The 20,246-nt window shown below is 52.2% G+C and overlaps 1 protein-coding gene across 1 annotated transcript; it reads left to right on the top strand.

The window, feature by feature from the left end:
- The first annotated feature begins 4,981 nt into the window (after positions 1–4,981).
- On the top strand, positions 4,982–19,722 carry SLC35A2 (solute carrier family 35 member A2). The gene is given in 6 exon segments (XM_038747720.1): positions 4,982–5,225; positions 14,412–14,594; positions 15,039–15,190; positions 15,704–15,868; positions 15,870–16,408; positions 19,161–19,722. Coding segments are annotated over 6 exon segments (1,311 nt in total). The 3' UTR covers positions 19,189–19,722.
- The last annotated feature ends 524 nt before the right edge of the window (positions 19,723–20,246 follow it).

The raw sequence follows: 20,246 nt of genomic DNA, 5'->3' as shown, positions 1-20,246 counted from the left end.
AGACACTGCTCACGTTTAACCCAAAGCCCATCTGGTAACTGTTGCTACTTCCCTCCAGCAGGACTAAAAGGAATATTTTTATTTTTTATGGCATCTGTTGAGTGCTTACTACGTGCTGGGCGCTAAACTAAGCAATACAGTAGATGAGGGCCTCAGTGACCTCATCTGGAAAATGGGGATTAAGACTGTGAGCCCCCCCATGAGACAACCTGATCACCTTGTAACCTCCCCAGTGCTTAGAACAGTGCTTTGCACATAGTAAGTGCTTAATAAATGCCATTATTATTATTATTCTTTTAGACTGTGAGCCCACTGCTGGGTAGGGACTGTCTCTATATGTTACCAACTTGTACTTCCCAAGAGCTTAGTACAGTGCTCTGCACACAGTAAGCGCTCAATAAATACGATTGATGATGATACAAGATAAAAAGTTTGGGGGTTTGGGTACAGTCCCGTCCCACACGGGGCCCACACTCTTAATTCCCATTTTACAGGTTCATTCATTCATTCATTCATTCAAAATAAAATAATTAGAATAAATATGTACAAATAAAATAGAGTAATAAATACATACAAACATATATACAGGTGCTGTGGGGAGGGGAAGGAGGTAAGGCGGGGGAGGGGGAGAGGAAGGAGGGGGCTCAGTCTGGGAGGTGAGGTAACTGAGGCACAGAGAAGTGAGTGACTTGCCCAAAGTCACACAGCAGACAAGTGGCGGAGTCAGAAGTAGAACCCAGGTCCTCTGAGTCCCAGGCCCAGGCTCTTTCCACTAGGTCAGACTGTTCTTGTTCCACCTAGCCTTCAGGCCCAGGCAGGGACTCATAATAATAATAATAATAATAATGGCATTTGTTAAGCGCTTACTATGTGCAAAGCACTGTTCTAAGCGCTGGGGAGGTTACAAGGTGATCAGGTTGTCCCACTTGGAGCTCACAGTCTTTTAAAGAGAAGCAGCGTGGCTCAGTGGAAAAGAGCCCGGGCTTTGGAGGCAGAGGTCATGGGTTCAAACCCCAGCTCCTCCAATTGTCAGCTGTGTGACTTTGGGCAAGTCACTTCACTCCTCTGTGCCTCAGTTCCCTCATCTGTAAAATGGTGATGAAGACTGTGAGCCCCACATGGGACAACCTGATCACCTTGTATCCCCCCCAGCGCTTAGAACAGTGCTTTGCACATAGTAAGCGCTTAATAAATGCCATTATTATTATTATTATTATTTTAATCCCCATTTTACAGATGAAGTAACTGAGGCCCAGAGAAGTGAAGTGACTTGCCCAAAGTCACACAGCTGACAATTGGCAGAGCCGGGATTTGAACCCATGACCTCTGACTCCAAAGCCCGGGCTCTTTCCACTGAGCCACGCTGCTTCTCTGAGTCACACTGCTTCTCTTCAGGAACTCTTCAGGAACTCTGAAGAGTTATTACTCTATTTTACTTGTACATATTTACTATTCTATTTATTTTATTTTGTTAATATGTTTTGTTTCGTTGTCTGTCTCCCCCTTCTAGACTGTGAGCCCACTGTTGGGTAGGGACCGTCTCTATATGTTGCCATCTTGTACTTCCCAAGCGCTTAGTACAGTGCTCTGCACACTGTCAGCGCTCAATAAATATGATGGAATGAATGAATGAATGAATGAATATTAACAAAATAAACTAAATAGAATAGTAATGAGCCCGTTGTGGGGTAAGGACTGTCTCTCTATGTTGCCGACTTGTCCTTCCCAAGCGCTTAGCACAGTGCCCTGCACACAGTCAGTGCTCAATAAATAGGATTGAGGGAATGAATACATGAATGAATGAATATTATCAAAATAAACTAAATAGAATAGTAATGAGCCCGTTGTGGGGTAAGGACTGTCTCTGTGTGTTGTTGACTTGTCCTTCCCAAGCTCTTAGCACAGTGCTCTGCACACAGTAAGTGCTCAATAAATACGATTGATTGATTGATTAACAAAATAAAATAAATAGAATAGTAATGAGCCCGTTGTGGGGTAGGGACCGTCTCTCTATGTTGCCGACTTGTCCTTCCCAAGCGCTTAGTCCAGTGCTCTGCACACGGTCAGCGCTCAATCAGTACGATTGAATGAATGAATGAGTGAATGGATGGATGGATAACCCTTCTAGACTGTGAGCCCACTGTTGGGTAGGGACCGTCTCTCTATGTTGCCAACTTGTTCTTCCCAAGTGCTTAGTACAGTGCTCTGCACACAGTAAGCGCTCAATAAATACGATTGATTGATTGATGATTGATTGATCTAGCTTTACTTCAATTTATTCTGACGACTTGACACCTGTCCACATGTTTGGTTTTGTCGTCTGTCTCCCCCTTCTAGACTGTGAACCTGCTGTTAGGAAGGGACCGTCTCTATATGTTGCCAACTTGGTCTTCCCAAGTGCTTAGTACAGTGCTCTGCACACGGTCAGCGCTCAATCAATACTATTGAATGAATGAATGAATGAATGAACTTGGACTTCCCAAGCACTTAGCACAGTGCTCTGCACACGGTCAGTGCTCAATCAATCAATACGATTGAATGAATGAACTTGGACTTCCCAAGCACTTAGCACAGTGCTCTGCACACAGTAAGCGCTCAATCAATACGATTGAATGAATGAATGAATGAATGAACTTGGACTTCCCAAGCGCTTAGCACAGTGCTCTGCACACAGTCAGCACTCAATCAATACGACTGAATGAATGAATGAATGAACTTGGACTTCCCAAGCGCTTAGCACAGTGCTCTGCACGCAGTAAGCGCTCAATCAATACGATTGAATGAATGAATGAATGAACTTGGACTTCCCAAGCGCTTAGCACAGTGCTCTGCACACGGTCAGTGCTCAATCAATACGGTTGAATGAATGAATGAATGAACTTGGACTTCCCAAGCGCTTAGCACAGTGCTCTGCACACAGTCAGCGCTCAATCAATACGATTGAATGAATGAATCATCATCATCAATCGTATTTATTGAGCGCTTACTATGTGCAGAGCACTGTACTAAGCGCTTGGGAAGTACAAATCGGCAACATATAGAGACAGTCCCTACCCAACAGTGGGCTCACAGTCTAGAAGTTGGGAGACAGAGAACAAACCAAACATACTAACAAACAAAATAAAATAAATAGAATAGATATGTACAAATAAAATAAATAAATAAATAGAGTAATAAATCTGTACAAACATATATACATATATACAGGTGCAGTGGGGAAGGGAAGGAGGTAAGATGGGGAGGATGGACAGGGGGACGAGGGGGAGAGGAAGGAAGGGGCTCGGATGAACTTGGACTTCCCAAGCTCTTAGCACAGTGCTCTGCACACAGTCAGTGCTCAATCAATACGATTGAATGAATGAATGAATGAATGAACTTGGACTTCCCAAGCGCTTAGCACAGTGCTCTGCACACAGCAAGCGCTCAATCAATACGAATGAATGAATGAACTTGGACTTCCCAAGCGCTTAGCACAGTGCTCTGCACACAGCAAGCGCTCAATCAATACGAATGAATGAATGAACTTGGACTTCCCAAGCGCTTAGCCCAGTGCTCTGCACCCAGTCAGCGCTCAATCAATACGATTGAATGAATGGATGAACTTGGACTTCCCAAGCGCTTAGCCCAGTGCTCTGCACACAGCAAGCGCTCAATCAATACGAATGAATGAATGAATGAATGAATGAACTTGGACTTCCCAAGCGCTTAGCCCAGTGCTCTGCACACAGTCAGCGCTCAATCAATACGATTGAATGAATGAATGAACTTGGACTTCCCAAGCGCTTAGCCCAGTGCTCTGCACACAGTCAGCGCTCAATCAATACGATTGAATGAATGAATGAACTTGGACTTCCCAAGCGCTTAGCCCAGTGCTCTGCACACAGTCAGCGCTCAATCAATACGATTGAATGAAGGAATGAATGAACTTGGACTTCCCAAGCGCTTAGCCCAGTGCTCTGCACACAGTAAGCGCTCAATCAATATGAATGAATGAATGAATGAATGAATGAACTTGTACTTCCCAAGCGCTTAGCCCAGTGCTCTGCAAACAGTCAGCGCTCAATCAATACGATTGAATGAAGGAATGAATGAACTTGGACTTCCCAAGCGCTTAGCCCAGTGCTCTGCACCCAGTAAGCGCTCAATCAATACGATTGAATGAATGAATGAACTTGGACTTCCCAAGCGCTTAGCCCAGTGCTCTGCACACAGTCAGCGCTCAATCAATACGAATGAATCAATACGAAGTCACACAGCTGACAAGCGACGGAGGCTGGATTTGAACCCATGACCTCTGACTAGCACTTAGTACAGTGCCTTGCACATAGTCAGCGCTTAACAAATACCGCAGTTACTACAGAGAAGCAGCGCGGCTCAGTGGAAAGAGCCCAGGCTTTGGAGTCAGAGGTCAGGGGTTCAAACCCCGGCTCCTCCAATTGTCAGCTGGGTTGACTTTGGGCAAGTCACTAAACTTCTCTGTGCCTCAGTCACCTCATCCGGAAAATGGGGGTGAAGACCGCGAGCCCCCTGTGGGACAAGCTGATCACCTTGTCACCTCCCCAGCGCTTAGAACAGTGCTTTGCACATAGGAAGCCCTTTATAAATACCATCATTATTACTATTACATTTTATGTACTTTTAGACTGTGAGCCCACCGTTGGGTAGGGGCCGTCTCTCGATGTTGCCAACTTGGACTTCCCAAGCGCTTAGTCCAGTGCTCTGCACGCAGGAAGCGCTCAATAAATACGATTGATGATGATGATGATGATGATGATGATGATGATGATGATGATGATGATGATGATGATGATGATGATGATGATGATGATGAATGAATGAATGAATGAATGAATGAATGAATGAATGGACGGACGGATGACTGACTGATTGCTAGGCTCCCCCTGGCGGCCTGTCCCCCTCGCTCCCCGCCCGCCCGGGTCCTCCCAGGCGGCCGCCACTCTAGCCGCCCGCTGCCGACTCTATGGTTCCGGGGGGGGCGGCCGGAAGTGGCGAGCGCGCGCGCGGCCGGAAGTGGCGCGCGGTTGCCGAGGAGACGGGCCGGGCCGGGCCTGGCCGGGCCGAGCGGGTGCCAACATGGCAGCGGCGGGGGCCGGAGGGGTCGGGGGGTCCGGGGGGGTCGGGGGGGGTCGGGGGGCCGGCGGCCGCGGCGGCCGTCACCACAGCCGGGACCGCGGGCGAGCGCGAGCCCGGGGCGGCCAGCGCAGGTCAGTGGGGGCGGGGGGGGGGCGGGCGACACCATTCCCCGAGACGGGGGTGTGTGTGTGTGTGTGTGTGTGTGTGTGTGTGTGTGTGTGTGGCGAGGCGGGAGAGACCATCCTGCCTTCGCGGGGGGTGCCCGCCTCCGCAGCCCCGCCGGCCCGAAATAACGCTGGCCTCGGTTTGATCAGCGCTTCCTACGTGACAACCGATCAATCAATCAATCAATCGTATTGATTGAGCGCTGACTGCGTGCAGAGCACTGGGCTAAGCGCTTGGGAAGTCCAGGTTGGCAACATGGAGAGACCGCTCTGAGCGCTCCGATCAGGTGGCCCCCCCCATGGGACTCTCAGTCTTCATCCTCCTTTGACAGAGGAGGGGACTGAGGCCCACACAATAATAATAAGCATTCATTCAGTCAGTCGTATTTATTGATGATGGTGGTATTTAGTACTCATTCATTCAGTGATGATGGTATTTTGGGAAGCGCTTACTACGTGCCAGGCACTGGTCTGAGCGCTGCGGGGGGATACAAGGCGATCCCCCATGGGACTCCCAGCCTTCATCCCCCTTTGACAGAGGAGGGAACTGAGGCCCACACAATAATCGTAATCATTCATTCAGTGATGATGGTATTTTGATAAGCGCTTACTTTGTGCCAGGCACTGGTCTAAGCGGTGGGGGGGGATACAAGGTGGCCCCCCATGGGACTCTCAGTCTTCACCCCCATTTGACAGAGGGGGGAACTGAGGCCCAGACAATAATAATAAGCATTCATTCAGTCAGTCGTATTTATTGATGGTGATGGTATTTTGATAAGTGCTTACTATGTGCCAGGCACTGGTCTAAGCGCTGCGGGGGGATACAAGGTGGTCCCCCATGGGACTCCCAGTCTTCATCCCCCTTTGACAGAGGAGGGAACTGAGGCCCACACAACAATAATGATCATTCACTCATTCTTTCAGTCGTATTTATTGATGATGATGGTATTTAATAATCATTCATTCAGTGATGGTGGTATTTTGTGAAGTGCTTACTATGTGCCAGGCACTGGTCTGAGCGCTGCGGGGGGATACAAGGTGATCCCCCATAGGACTCCCAGTCCTCATCCCCCTTTGACAGAGGAGGGAACTGAGGCCCACACAATAATAATAAGCATTCATTCATTCATTCAGTCGTATTTATTGATGATGATGGTATTTTGTGAAGTGCTTACTATGTGCCAGGCACTGGTCTGAGCGCTGCGGGGGGATACAAGGCGATCAGGTGGGCCCCCGTGCGGCTCCCAGTCTTCATCCCCCTTTGACAGAGGAGGGAACTGAGGCCCACACAATAATAATAATCATTCAGTCGTATTTATTGATGATGATGGTATTTAATAATCATTCATTCAGTGATAATGGTATTTTGCTAAGCGCTTACTATGTGCCAGGCACTGGTCTAAGCGCTGTGGGGCGATACAAGGCGATCAAGTGGGCCCCCATGGGACTCTCAGTCTTCATCCCCATTTGACAGAGGAGGGAACTGAGGCCCAGAGAATAATAATAAGCATTCATTCATTCAGTCAGTCGTATTTATTGATGATGATGATGATATTTTGTGAAGCGCTTACTATGTGCCAGGCACTGGTCTGAGCGCTGCGGGGGGATACAAGGTGATCCCCCATGGGACTCCCAGCCTTCATCCCCGTTTGGCAGAGGAGGGAACTGAGGCCCAGGCAATAATAATAAGCATTCATTCATTCATTCAGTCGTATTTATTGATGATGATGGTATTTTGTGAAGCGCTTACTATGTGCCAGGCACTGGTCTGAGCGCTGCGGGGGGATACAAGGCGATCAGGTGGGCCCCCGTGGGGCTCCCAGTCTTCATCCCCCTTTGACAGAGGAGGGAACTGAGGCCCACACAATAATAATAATCATTCAGTCGTATTTATTGATGATGATGGTATTTAATAATCATTCATTCAGTGATAATGGTATTTTGCTACGCGCTTACTATGTGCCAGGCACTGGTCTAAGCGCTGTGGGGCGATACAAGGCGATCAAGTGGGCCCCCATGGGACTCTCAGTCTTCATCCCCATTTGACAGAGGAGGGAACTGAGGCCCAGAGAATAATAATGAGCATTCATTCATTCAGTCAGTCGTATTTATTGATGATGATGATGATATTTTGTGAAGCGCTTACTATGTGCCAGGCACTGGTCTGAGCGCTGCGGGGGGATACAAGGTGATCCCCCATGGGACTCCCAGCCTTCATCCCCGTTTGGCAGAGGAGGGAACTGAGGCCCAGGCAATAATAATAAGCATTCATTCATTCATTCAGTCGTATTTATTGATGATGATGGTATTTTGTGAAGCGCTTACTATGTGCCAGGCACTGGTCTGAGCGCTGCGGGGGGATACAAGGCGATCAGGTGGGCCCCCGTGCGGCTCCCAGTCTTCATCCCCCTTTGACAGAGGAGGGATCGGAGGCCCAGACAATAATAATAATCATTCATTCAGTGATGAAGGTATTTTGGGAAGCGCTTACTACGTGCCAGGCACTGCTCTGAGCGCTGCGGGGGGATACAAGGCCATCAGGTGGGCCCCCGTGCGGCTCCCAGTCTTCATCCCCCTTTGACAGAGGAGGGAACTGAGGCCCACACAATAATAGTAATCGTTCATTCAGTGATGATGGTATTTTGATAAGCGCTTACTACGTGCCAGGCACTGGTTTAAGCGCTGCGGGGGGATACAAGGCGATCAGGTGGGCCCCCGTGCGGCTCCCAGTTTTCATCCCCCTTTGACAGAGGAGGGAACTGAGGCCCACACAATAATAATAAGCATTCATTCAGTCAGTCGTATTTATTGATGATGGTGATGGTGTTTAATAATCATTCATTCAGTGATGATGGTATTTTGGGAAGCGCTTACTATGTGCCAGGCACTGGTCTGAGCGCTGCGGGGGGATAGAAGGTGATCAGGTGGGCCCCCGTGCGGCTCCCAGTCTTCATCCCCCTTTGACAGAGGAGGGAACTGAGGCCCACACAATAATAGTAATCGTTCATTCAGTGATGATGGTATTTTGATAAGCGCTTACTACGTGCCAGGCACTGGTTTAAGCGCTGCGGGGGGATACAAGGCGATCAGGTGGGCCCCCGTGCGGCTCCCAGTTTTCATCCCCCTTTGACAGAGGAGGGAACTGAGGCCCACACAATAATAATAAGCATTCATTCAGTCAGTCGTATTTATTGATGATGGTGATGGTGTTTAATAATCATTCATTCAGTGATGATGGTATTTTGGGAAGCGCTTACTATGTGCCAGGCACTGGTCTGAGCGCTGCGGGGGGATACAAGGTGATCCCCCATGGGACTCCCAGTCTTCATCCCCCTTTGACAGAGGAGGGAACTGAGGCCCAGACAGTAATAATAAGCATTCATTCATGCATTCAGTCGTATTTATTGATGATGATGATGGTATTTAATAATCATTCATTCAGTGATAATGGTATTTTGCTAAGCGCTTACTATGTGCCAGGCACTGGTCTAAGCGCTGCGGGGGGATACAAGGCGATCAGGTGGGCCCCCGTGGGACTCTCAGTCTTCATCCTCCTTTGACAGAGGAGGGAACTGAGGCCCAGACAATAATAATGATCATTCATTCATTCGGTCGTATTTATTGATGATGATGGTATTTTGATAAGCGCTTACTATGTGCCAGGCACTGGTCTGAGCGCTGCGGGGGGATACAAGGCCATCAGGTGGGCCCCCATGGGGCTCCCAGTCTTCATCCTCCTTTGACAGAGGAGGGAACTGAGGCCCACACAATAATAATAAGCATTCATTCAGTCAGTCGTATTTATTGATGATGATGATGGTGTTTAATAATCATTCATTCAGTGATGATGGTATTTTGGGAAGCGCTTACTACGTGCCAGGCACTGGTCTGAGTGCTGCGGTGGGGATACAAGGCAATCGGGTGGTCCCCTGTGGGACTCCCAGTCTTCATCCCCCTTTGACAGAGGAGGGAACTGAGGCCCAGACAATAATAATAACCATTCATTCATTCTTTCAGTCTCATTTATTGATGATGATGATGGTATTTTGATAAGCGCTTACTGTGTGCCAGGCACTGGTCTGAGGGCTGCGGGGGGATACAAGGCGATCAGGTGGGCCCCCGTGGGGCTCCCAGTCTTCATCCCCCTTTGACAGAGGAGGGAGCTGAGGCCCAGAGAATAATAATAAGCATTCATTCAGTGATGACGGTATTTTGTGAAGCGCTTACTATGTGCCAGGCACTGGTCTGAGCGCTGCGGGGGGATACAAGGTGATCCCCCATGGGACTCCCAGCCTTCATCCTCCTTTGACAGAGGAGGGAACTGAGGCCCAGACAATAATAATAAGTATTCATTCAGTGATGATGGTATTTTGGGAAGCGCTTACTATGTGCCAGGCACTGGTCTGAGCGCTGCGGGGGGATACAAGGCGATCGGGTGGGCCCCCGTTGGACTCTCAGTCTTCATCCCCACTTGACAGAGGAGGGAACTGAGGCCCAGACAATAATAGTAATCATTCATTCAGTGATGATGGTATTTTTTTAAGCGCTTACTGTGTGCCAGGCACTGGTCTGAGCGCTGCGGGGGGATACAAGGCGATCAGGTGGGCCCCCATGGGACTCCCAGTCTTCACCCCCATTTGACAGTGGAGGGAACTGAGGCCCAGTGAATAATAATAATAATTCATTCATTCATTCAGTCGTATTTATTGATGATGATGGCATTCGTTAAGCGCTTACTATGTGCCAAGCACTGTTCTAAGCGCTGCAGGGGGTTACAAGGTGATCAGGTGGTCCCCCATGGGGGCTCCCAGTCTTCATCCCCATTTGACAGACGAGGGAATTGAGGCCCAGAGAATAATAATAATAATAATGATGATGATGGCACTTGTTAAGCGCTTACTACGTGGAAAGCACTGTTCTAAGCGGTGGGGGGATACAAGGCGATCAGGTTGTCCCACGGGGTGCTCACAGTCTTCATCCCCATTTGACAGAGGAGGGAACTGAGGCACAGAGAATAAAAATAATAATAATGATGGCATTTGTTAAGCGCTTACTATGTAGAAAGCACTGTTCTAAGCGCTGCGGGGGATACAAGGTGATCCCACGGGGACACTCACACTCTTCATCCCGCTCTTCTAGACTGTGAGCCCGCTGTTGGGTAGGGACCGTCTCAAGATGTTGCCGACTTGGACTTCCCAAGCGCTTAGTCCAGTGCTCTGCACACAGTCAGTGCTCAATAAATACGATTGAATGAATGAATGAATGAATTTGACAGAGGAGGGAACTGAGGCCCAGAGAATAATAATAATAATGATGGTATTTTGTTAAGCGCTTACTATGTGCAAGGCACTGTTCTAAGCACTGGGGAGGATTACAAGGTGATCAGGTGGTCCCACATGGGACTCCCAGTCTTCATCCCCATTTGATAGATGAGGGAACTGAGGCCCAGAGAATAAAATTAATAATAATGATGGCATTTGTTAAGCGCTTGCTACATGCCGACCACTGTTCTAAGCGCTGCGGGGGGATACAAGGCCATCAGGTGGTCCCCCGTGGGACTCCCAGTCTTCATCCCCATTTGACAGAGGAGGGAACTGAGGCCCAGAGAACAAAAATAATAATAATGATGGCACCTGTTAAGTGCTTACTATGTGGAAGCACTGTTTTAAGTGCCGCGGGGGATACAAGGTGATCAGGTGGTCCCACGGGGGGCTCACAGTCTTCATCCCCATTTGACAGAGGAGGGAACTGAGGCCCAGAGAAGTGACTTAATAATGGTGGCATTTATTAAGCACTTACTATGTGCCAAGCACTGGTCTAAGCGCTGGGGGGGATACAAGGTGATCAGGTGGTCCCCCATGGGATTCCCAGTCTTCATCCCCATTTGACAGAGGAGGGAACTGAGGCCCAGAGAAGTGACTGCCCAAAGTCACACAGCTGACAAGGGGCGGAGTCGGGATTAGAATAATAATAATGATGATGGCATTTGTTAAGTGTTTTCTATGTGCCAAGCACTGTTCTAAGCGCTGGGGGGGTACAAGGTGATCAGGTGGACCCACGGGGGGCTCACAGGCTTCATCCCCATTTGACAGACGAGGGAACTGAGGCCCGGAGAAGTGACGTATCAACGATGGCATTTGTTAAGCGCTTACTATGTGCCAAGCACTGTTCTAAGCTCTGGGGGGATACAAGGTGATCAGGTTGTCCCATGTGGGGCTCGCAGTCTTCATCCCCATTTTCAGATGAGGTAGCTGAGGCCCAGAGAATAATAATAATAGTAATTTTGGTATTTGGTAATTGCTTACTACTAGTAATAATGATGGCATTTTATAAAGCGCTTACTATGTGCAAAGCACTGTTCTAAGCACTGGGGGAATACAAGGTGATCTGGTTGTCCCACGGGGGGCTCACAGTCTTCATCCCCATTTGACAGATGAGGGAACTGAGGCACAGAGAAGTTAAGTGGCTTGCCCAAGGTCACACAGCAGACATGGCAGAGCCCCCGCGGCCCCGGTCTCAGGTGTTCCTACACCAAGACTAGCCAGATTCATTCATTCATTCATTCATTCATTCATTCAATCGTATTTATTGAGCGCTTACTGTGTGCAGAGCACTGTACTAAGCGCTTGGGAAGTCCAAGTTGGCAACATCTAGAGACGGTCCCTACCCAACAGTGGGCTCACAGTCTAGAAGGGGGAGACAGAGAACAAAACATATTAACAAAATAAAATAAATAGAATAAGTATGTACAAATAAAATAGAGTAATAAATACATACAAACATATATTCATTCATTCAGTTGTATTTTTTGAGCGCTTACTGTGTGCAGAGCACTGGACTAGGCGCTTGGGAAGTCCAAGTTGGCAACATCTAGAGATCGTCCCTACCCAACAGCGGGCTAACGGTCTAGAAGGGGGAGACAGACGACGAAACAAAACATATTAACAAAATAAAATAAATAGAATAAGTATGTACAAATAAAATAAATAAATAGATAGAATAATAAACCAGGAGGGATAACTCTAGGGGCCCCAGGATCCTGTTTTTTTCTTTTTAATGGTATTTATTAAGCGCTTACTACGTGCAGCAGAGAAGCAGCGTGGCTCAGTGGAAAGAGCCCGGGCTTTGGAGTCAAGGGTCATGAGTTTGAATCCCGGCTCTGCCAGGTGTCAGCTGTGTGACTTTGGGCAAGTCACTTCACTTCTCTGGGCCTCAGTGACCTCATGTGGAAAATGGGGATGAAGGCTGTGAGCCCCCGTGGGACAACCTGATCACCTTGTAACCTCCCCAGCGCTTAAAACAGTGCTTTGCATGTAGTAAGCGCTTAATAAATGCCATCATTATTATTATTATTATTATTATGTGACAAGCACTGTTTTAAGCGCTGACTCGTTGGCTCCCATCGACTCCACTTTCTCCCTTCCCCATCCTTTTTAAGGTGGGGTGGGATACTTCAACCTCAGTTTACCCATCGGGACAGAAGTAGCACTTTGGCATAAATAGCACTTTTCATTCATTCATTCATTCAGTCGTATTTATTGAGCGCTTACTGTGTGCAGAGCACTGTACTAAGCGCTTGGGAAGTCCAAGTCGGCAACATATAGAGACGGTCCCTACCCAACAACTGACTCACAGTCTAGAAGGGGGAGACAGACAACAAAACATGTGGACAGGCGTCAAGTCATCAGAACAAATAGAATTAAAACTAAATGCACATCATTAACAGTGTAGAAGGGGGAGACAGGCAACAAAACATGTGGACAGGTGTCAAGTCGTCAGAACAAATAGAATTAAAACTAAATGCACATCGTTAACAGTCTAGAAGAGGGAGACAGACAACAAAACGTGGACAGGCGTCAAGTCGAGTCGTCAGAACAAACAGAATTAAAACTAAATGCACATCATTGACAGTGTAGACGGGGGAGACAAACAACAAAACGTGGACAGGTGTCAAGTCGTCAGAACAAATAGAATTAAAACTAAATGCACATCATTGACAGTCTAGAAGGGGGAGACGGACAACAAAACATGTGGACAGGTGTCTAGTTGTCAGAACAAATAGAATTAAAACTAAATGCACATCATTAACAGTCTAGAAGAGGGAGACCGACAACAAAACATGTGGACAGGTGTCAAGTCGTCAGAACAAATAGAATTAAAACTAAATGCACATCATTGACAGTGTAGACGGGGGAGACAACAAAACATGTGGACAGGTGTCTAGTTGTCAGAACAAATAGAATTAAAACTAAATGCACATCATTAACAGTCTGGAAGAGGGAGACAGACAACAAAACATGTGGATGGGCGTCAAGTCAAGTTGTCAGAACAAATAGAATTAAACCTAAATGCACATCATTGACAGTGTAGACGGGGGAGATAGACAACAAAACACGTGTACAGGTGTCAAGTCGTCAGAACAAACAGAATGAAAACTAAATGCACATCATTAACAGTCTAGAAGAGGGAGACAGACAACAAAACATGTGGACAGGCATCACGTCGTCAGAACAAATAGAATTAAAACTGAATGCACATCATTAACAGTCTAGAAGGGGGAGACGGACAACAGAACGTGGACAGGTGTCTAGTTGTCAGAACAAATAGAATTGAAACTAAATGCACATCATTAACAGTCTAGAAGAGGGAGACAGACAACAAAACATGTGGACAGGCATCAAGTCAAGTCGTCAGAACAAATAGAATTAAAACTAAATGCACATCATTGACGGTGTAGACGGGGGAGACAGACAACAAAACGTGGACAGGTGTCAAGTCGTCAGAACAAACAGAATTAAAGCTAAGTGCACGTCGTTAACAAAATAAATAGTAAATATGTTCACGTCCCCCCCTTCATATCCAACAGACGATCACTCACTTCCATCCCCTTACGTCGAGTGGGGCTGGGCCAGAGTCGTGGATTAGCACGGACTGCGAGCCCGTTGTTGGGAAGGGACCGTCTCTCCATGTTGCCGATTTGTACTTCCCAAGCGCTCGATAAATACGTTTGAATGACTTGAGACCCATTTCCCTCCTCCACCTGAGGCCCGGTGGAGAGGTCTTGGCGGGACGGAGCGGTGTGGATTTCCATCTGGAAATCCCCCGCTCTCCTGACCTTTACCCGTCGCCTTCCCTTCGTCTTTCCCGCCCCAGCTCACCGGCGACTCAAGTACATCTCCTTGGCGGTGCTGGTGGTGCAGAACGCCTCGCTGATCCTCAGCATCCGCTACGCCCGGACTCTGCCCGGAGACCGCTTCTTTGCCACCACGGCCGTGGTGATGGCCGAGATCCTAAAGGGGGTCACCTGCCTGTTGCTCATCTTCATCCAGAAGCGAGGTAGGTGGGTCCCGGGGCCCCCCTTGAGAGGCGTGGGCCGGCGGGAGTGCCGGTTGCCGGCTTCCTGCCCGTTGTAGCCAGATTTTCGGCCTTTCCCCCGGTTCACCCGGTCCTCCGCCCGGTGTCAGGTCTTTAAGAGCATCAGGAGGAAGTTGGCGCTGAGCCTCGCGGCCCCCGTCTACGCCCCCCTCCTCACCCGCTGCCAGTCACGTTCGTCTCCCCCCCGACCCGGGTCCCTCCGCCCCAGCGTGAGGGAAATCGGCCCTGCCTGCCCTCCTGGAGATGTCCTTGGCCCGGCCAGCTGGAGTTGAGCCCGGGAGTAAATTCCCGGCACGGGAGCCACAGGTCGGACCTGCCGAGACGCCCGACTAGCGGGAGAGGCGGCGGTGCCGGGGAGCCCCCCCGGCTCCGGAGCTCACCTCCGGCTGCCCCCGCCCACCGCAGGGAACGTGAAACATTTCGTGCTGTTCCTGTATGAGGCCGTCCTGGTACAGTATGTGGACACCCTGAAGCTGGCCGTCCCGTCCCTCATCTACACCCTGCAGAACAACCTGCAGTACGTGGCCATCTCCAACCTGCCCGCCGCCACCTTCCAGGTGAGGCCCCGCGGACAGAGCCCTGGGGAGGATCAGGCCGGAGTGAGAGCCGGAAGCAAGCGCTTAGTACAGCGCTCTGCGCTCAATGAATACGATTGAACGAACAAAAGGGCCCCCGAAACGTGGGGCCGTCGCTTCCCCCAGATGCACACACATCATCATCATCATCATCAGTCGTATTTATTGAGCGCTTACTGTGTGCAGAGCACTGGACTGAGCGCTTGGGAAGTACAAGTTGGTAACATATAGAGGCAGTCCCTACCCAGCAGTGGGCTCACAGTCGAAAAGGGGTTGAAGGGGCACACATACCCCCTTGTAGTCTAACAAGCAACTCTGTGAGCAGAGCTCCCGGCTGAGCCCCCCGAGGGACTCCCGAGCCCCGGCGTGGGTGGAAGGGGAAGGCCGGGAGGCTGCCGCCCACCAACTCGCCACCCCCTGCCCGTCTGCCGGAGCCGGGGCGGAGGGGACGAGGCCAGCGGGGCCGTCTCCAAGCTGCCCCTCTCCCCCGCCCAGGTGACATACCAGCTGAAGATCCTGACCACGGCCCTCTTCTCTGTGCTGATGCTGCGCAAAAGCCTGTCGCGGCTGCAGTGGGCCTCCCTGCTGCTGCTGTTCACCGGCGTGGCCATCGTCCAGGCCCAGCAGGCGGGGGCCGGCGGCGGCGGCGGGGGGGGCGGCGGCGGCAGCCCCGGGCCGGGCCGCGGACCAGAACCCCGTGGCGGGGCTGGCGGCCGTGGTGGTGTCCTGCCTGTCGTCCGGCTTCGCCGGGGTCTACTTCGAGAAGATCCTGAAGGGCAGCGCGGGGTCCGTGTGGCTGCGGAACCTGCAGCTGGGCCTCTTTGGGACCCTGTTGGGGCTGGCGGGGCTGTGGTGGGCCGAGGGCCCGGCCGTGGCCCAGCGGGGCTTCTTCTTCGGGTACACGCCGGTGGTGTGGGGGGTCATCCTCAACCAGGCCTTCGGGGGCCTGCTGGTGGCCGTAGTGGTCAAGTACGCCGACAACATCCTCAAGGGCTTCGCCACCTCCTTCTCCATCGTGGTCTCGACGGTGGCCTCCGTGCGGCTCTTCGGCTTCCGCGTGGACCCGCTCTTCGCCCTGGGGGCCGGGCTGGTCATCGGGGCCGTCTACCTGTACAGCCTGCCCAAGGGGGCCGCCCCCGCCGCGGCCCCGCCGCCCTCCGCCGCCCGCCGCCCAGACCTGACGGAGCCCTTCCTGCCCAAGTCAGTGTTGGTCAAGTGAGGGCGGGGAGGGCGGAGGGTGGGGGCGGACAGGAGGAGGAGGAGGAGGGGAAGAAGGGGAAGGCCCCGCTCCAGATTCCCTGGCGAGTCCCCGCCACCCCGTCCAGCCTCCTTCCTTTCCTCAGCCGGTCACGGCTGCAGCCCGCCGGCCGGTTGGACGTCGGCTCGCCCGTCTCCCGGGGCAGTCGGGTGGTGGTCGCCGGCTCCTCAGCCGGCACGGCTGGAGGAGGGAGATAGGGCGCCTGCGTGACTGTCACGCGCCCTCCCCATTCCCTCTCCGCCTCCCCTCCGACGGTCAGCTCCGCTCCAGGAGCGTCCTCCTTCCCAGCCCTGACTTCCCTGCGTTCTCCCCGGCCTGCCCCTTCCCTGTCCGTCTTCCCGCTCCCCGGAGGGCTTCGTAGAGCCCACCGGGGCAAGCCGCGGGGCTGCCCTCCGACCCCGGCTTCTCCCTGCCCTCGGCCTTCCCTGCCAAAGGAGGCCGATCGGGAGGTGGGAAGTGTCCTGGCCCTCTCCCTTCCCACCTGACCCGGCCTCCGGAGTTTGTCCTCCGGAGGCCGGTCAAGGAGAAGGGGAAAGCTGCCGGGTATCCCGGGCAGGTGCCCTCCTCCCACCGCCCTTCTCCCTCCTGGATTGCGTGAATTAGGAGCCTCAGCTCCAGCAATGTTGAAAGGCATAAAGGCGAGGTGGGCATGTTCCCCCGTTCCCGGGGGCTTTACGGTTTGTGCTTGGTCTCATCCCAAGAGGAGCGGGAGTTGGTTGGCCGCTGCGAGGCGGGGAGGGAGGGGGCGGCTCTTGCGATGAATAGGCTCACGAGGGAATGTGACGGACTCCTTCTTGGTAACCGAGGGGAGGAACTAGCAGAATCCTCCTACTAGGACTCGGAGCGGGCCGGCGGGGCCCATCAGTCGGTCAACGGGGGGAAAGAAAGCGGCGGTCGCGGGCTGGTCCGCCGTCAGTGATTCTGGGGAAAGGTGCAATCGCGGATTGTTTCGTCGGAAGTGATTTGGGGGTGGGGGGCAGATTTTATAATGCACTACCGTCCCACCCTAAGTGATTTTGGGTGGGGGATCTGTAGAATCATGGATTGGTCCTTTTTACCTGTGGGTTTTAGGGGATAGCAGGAGCTCTTAGGCGGGTAAACAGGCGTGGGGAGGAGGGATGAGCACCGGGCGGGGATGGGGAGGATGGTTGGGCTGGGGTCCTGCCTGCGTTCTCTCCCCCAACTTCGCTGAAGGCGGGATGGGGGGCTCGGCTGTGCTGCCCGAACACCCCTTCCTGTCGTGCAGCTTATTAACCGTTTAACCTCCCCTCTGCCCTCCCCCCGTGTACCCCCATCCCTGCGCCGCCCGGACGTGAGGAGGTCGGGTCTGCAGCCCCGGGGCAGCGCGTGGCTAAGATGCTTTCCAACTGCATGGGCGAGGGCTCCTTCCCCCACGTGGAAAGGCAAGAGCCCCTTTTGGGAACTACCTGCAGTCGGCGGGGTGGGATATCCCAAGCTGAGGGGAGAGGGCACGGGACCCCCAGCTCCTGTGCCCTGACCCGTTCCTTGGGAACCCCCAGCTGTCGCTGTACAGATCTTTGTAGAATGTCGGATTCTTTATTTTTGATTAATATTGTTTTGATTTTTTTTTTTTAACCTGTAATGAGCGAATGTTCGGGTGTAAAATGCCAAATAAAGAACTTGTATTTATTTATTTAGCTTCACCTGCGATTCACTGAGAGGGGCCCCCGGGGTGGGGGGGAGCAGGGGACTTGGTGGGGGGGGGGCCTTAACCCTATTAACACTGGGGCAATGGGGTGTCTACTCCAGGGTTGGCAGTGGTGGGGTCTCTTCCATTCCCCACCCTGTTATGAGTCTCGGGGAGTAGATGTGCCTGTGTCTAAGACCAGCCAGGGGAGGCTAGGGTGGATTAGTTCTCTCCCACCAGGGAAGCAGACCCCAAGTCATCTTGGCTGTAGTTAGGCGGGGAAAGACAGGAGGGAGGTTTGGAGGGGAGCGGGCCAAGCGGATCCCAGGGAGGAGATGTTTCTTTGCTTCTTGGGGAGCTGGAACTGGGAACCTCTGGACTGTAAACTTGTGGGCAGGGGAACGTGTCTCCCTACTCTGCCGGATTGTCCTTTCCCAGCACGTGGTACGGTGCTTGGTACCCAGTGAGCATTCAGTCGATACCGTTGATTGATTTAGAGAAGCAGCGTGGCCTAGCGGATAGAGCACGGGCCTGGGAATCAGAAGGTCGTGGGTTCTAATCCCAGCTCCGTCGCTCGCCTGCTGTGACCTCGGGCAGGTGACTTCACTTCTCTGTGCTTCCGTTACCTCAACTGAGAATTAAGACTATGAGCCCGTTGTGGGAAAGGGACCGTGTTCAACCCGATTTGCTCGTATTTCCCCCAGGGCTTAGTACGGTGCCTGGCTCATGGTAAGCGCTTAGCAAATACCACAATTATTATTATCAGGTGGCCTCCCACCCCCACACCTTACCAGTTCCACCTTTCCCGGGCAGATGACATTTCTCGCAGGTTGGAGCCATCTGCCTCCCCCCCGTCTTCCTCGGAAAGGTTGGGTCTCGGGGACGTTTTGTCGGACGAGTGCCGGAGAGAGGTAAGGGGAAAGCGGCTGCCACTGTGGCGTTGGCCCATCCTGTCAATCGTCTAGAGGCCTTGGAGTGGAATGGGCCTTTGGCGGTGGGGTGTTCTGGCTTTTCTCTCCAGTTCCGTCCCTGTCTCTCTCTTACAGGCTGCTCTCCAAGGAGAAGGGCTCCTAGCCCCCGGCAGGGAAGATGCCATGGTGCCACGAAAGACTTCTGTGCCACAGCCCAGCTGCCTGCCCCCTTGGTTTGGCACTGCCACCCTCAAGTGCCTCGGTAACAGACTTCCTGATGCCGGCTGTGCCCAGCAGGCCCCCCGCTCCCACCCGCGCTCTTCTTTGGGGAAGCCCCCTCGTCTTTCTCCTCCACAATCCCGGAGGAGACCACGCTCAGTATTACAGGGGGGTGCGGGCGTTCATTCTTAGGTCAGCCCCTGCCCCCCGTAACGCGGATGGAGGAAATGCTGGAGAGGCGGGACGATTGAGTCTGGCCCTTTTCCTTGACTTTGGGAACCCTTCTGTTGGTCCTTCACTCCCGAGGGGTTAAGCCAGCTAGGCTACCGTGGGATGAAGGAGGGAGAGAGGAAGGGGTGCCTCCGTTCCTGTGTTTTCCCCCATTTTTCTACGGCCTCGTGTTCTAGTCTTACCCCCAGTTGTATTTATTAGGATTTTTCCCCAGCACTTTTTCAGAAATAAATCTGCATTGCTACCAGGAGGGCTAAAGCGGCTTAGGTGGGGGATCTGGGGAGACCGGGGGTGAGTACAAGAAAGCCGTGCTCCCGGGGCCTCTGTTCCTTTCCCCAACTTGAGCCCCTCTTCGCCCTGGCCCCCAGACCAAAGTCAAGCTATAACGGCAGGGACCGGGCCAGGGAGGATGCTTGGGTCGGCGACGTTTGCTCGTGCTAAGCAACCACACAGAGGTGGCTCGTGAGTTCGGGCTGGGCTTCCTCAGCCTGGGAAGCTGGGGGCCCGGGGCTCTGGGCTGTTGTCCCGGCAGGGAAGCCGCGAGAGCCGGAATCCGGGTGAGGAACTGAGCGCCAAGACGGGGCTGTGGTGTCGGCTGCTGGAGGATGGAGGATGGACCCACAGGTTAGAGGGAGAGGCAGCAGGGCCGCAAGACCGGGGGAAAGGAAGAAGGGGGTGAGGAGAGCATCCCAGCTTTGAGGGGCTGTCGTGCCGTCTCGAGCCAGTGGAGAGCTGGGCAGGTTGTACCTGTCCCAGAGGCCTGATGCGAAG

The sequence above is a fragment of the Tachyglossus aculeatus genome, chromosome 6 (assembly GCF_015852505.1).
Source record: "Tachyglossus aculeatus isolate mTacAcu1 chromosome 6, mTacAcu1.pri, whole genome shotgun sequence".
In the NCBI taxonomy this organism is placed as follows: Eukaryota; Metazoa; Chordata; class Mammalia; order Monotremata; family Tachyglossidae; genus Tachyglossus; species Tachyglossus aculeatus.
The sequence above is the reverse complement of the archived record's forward strand: the minus strand, read 5'-3'. Positions and strand labels throughout refer to the sequence as shown.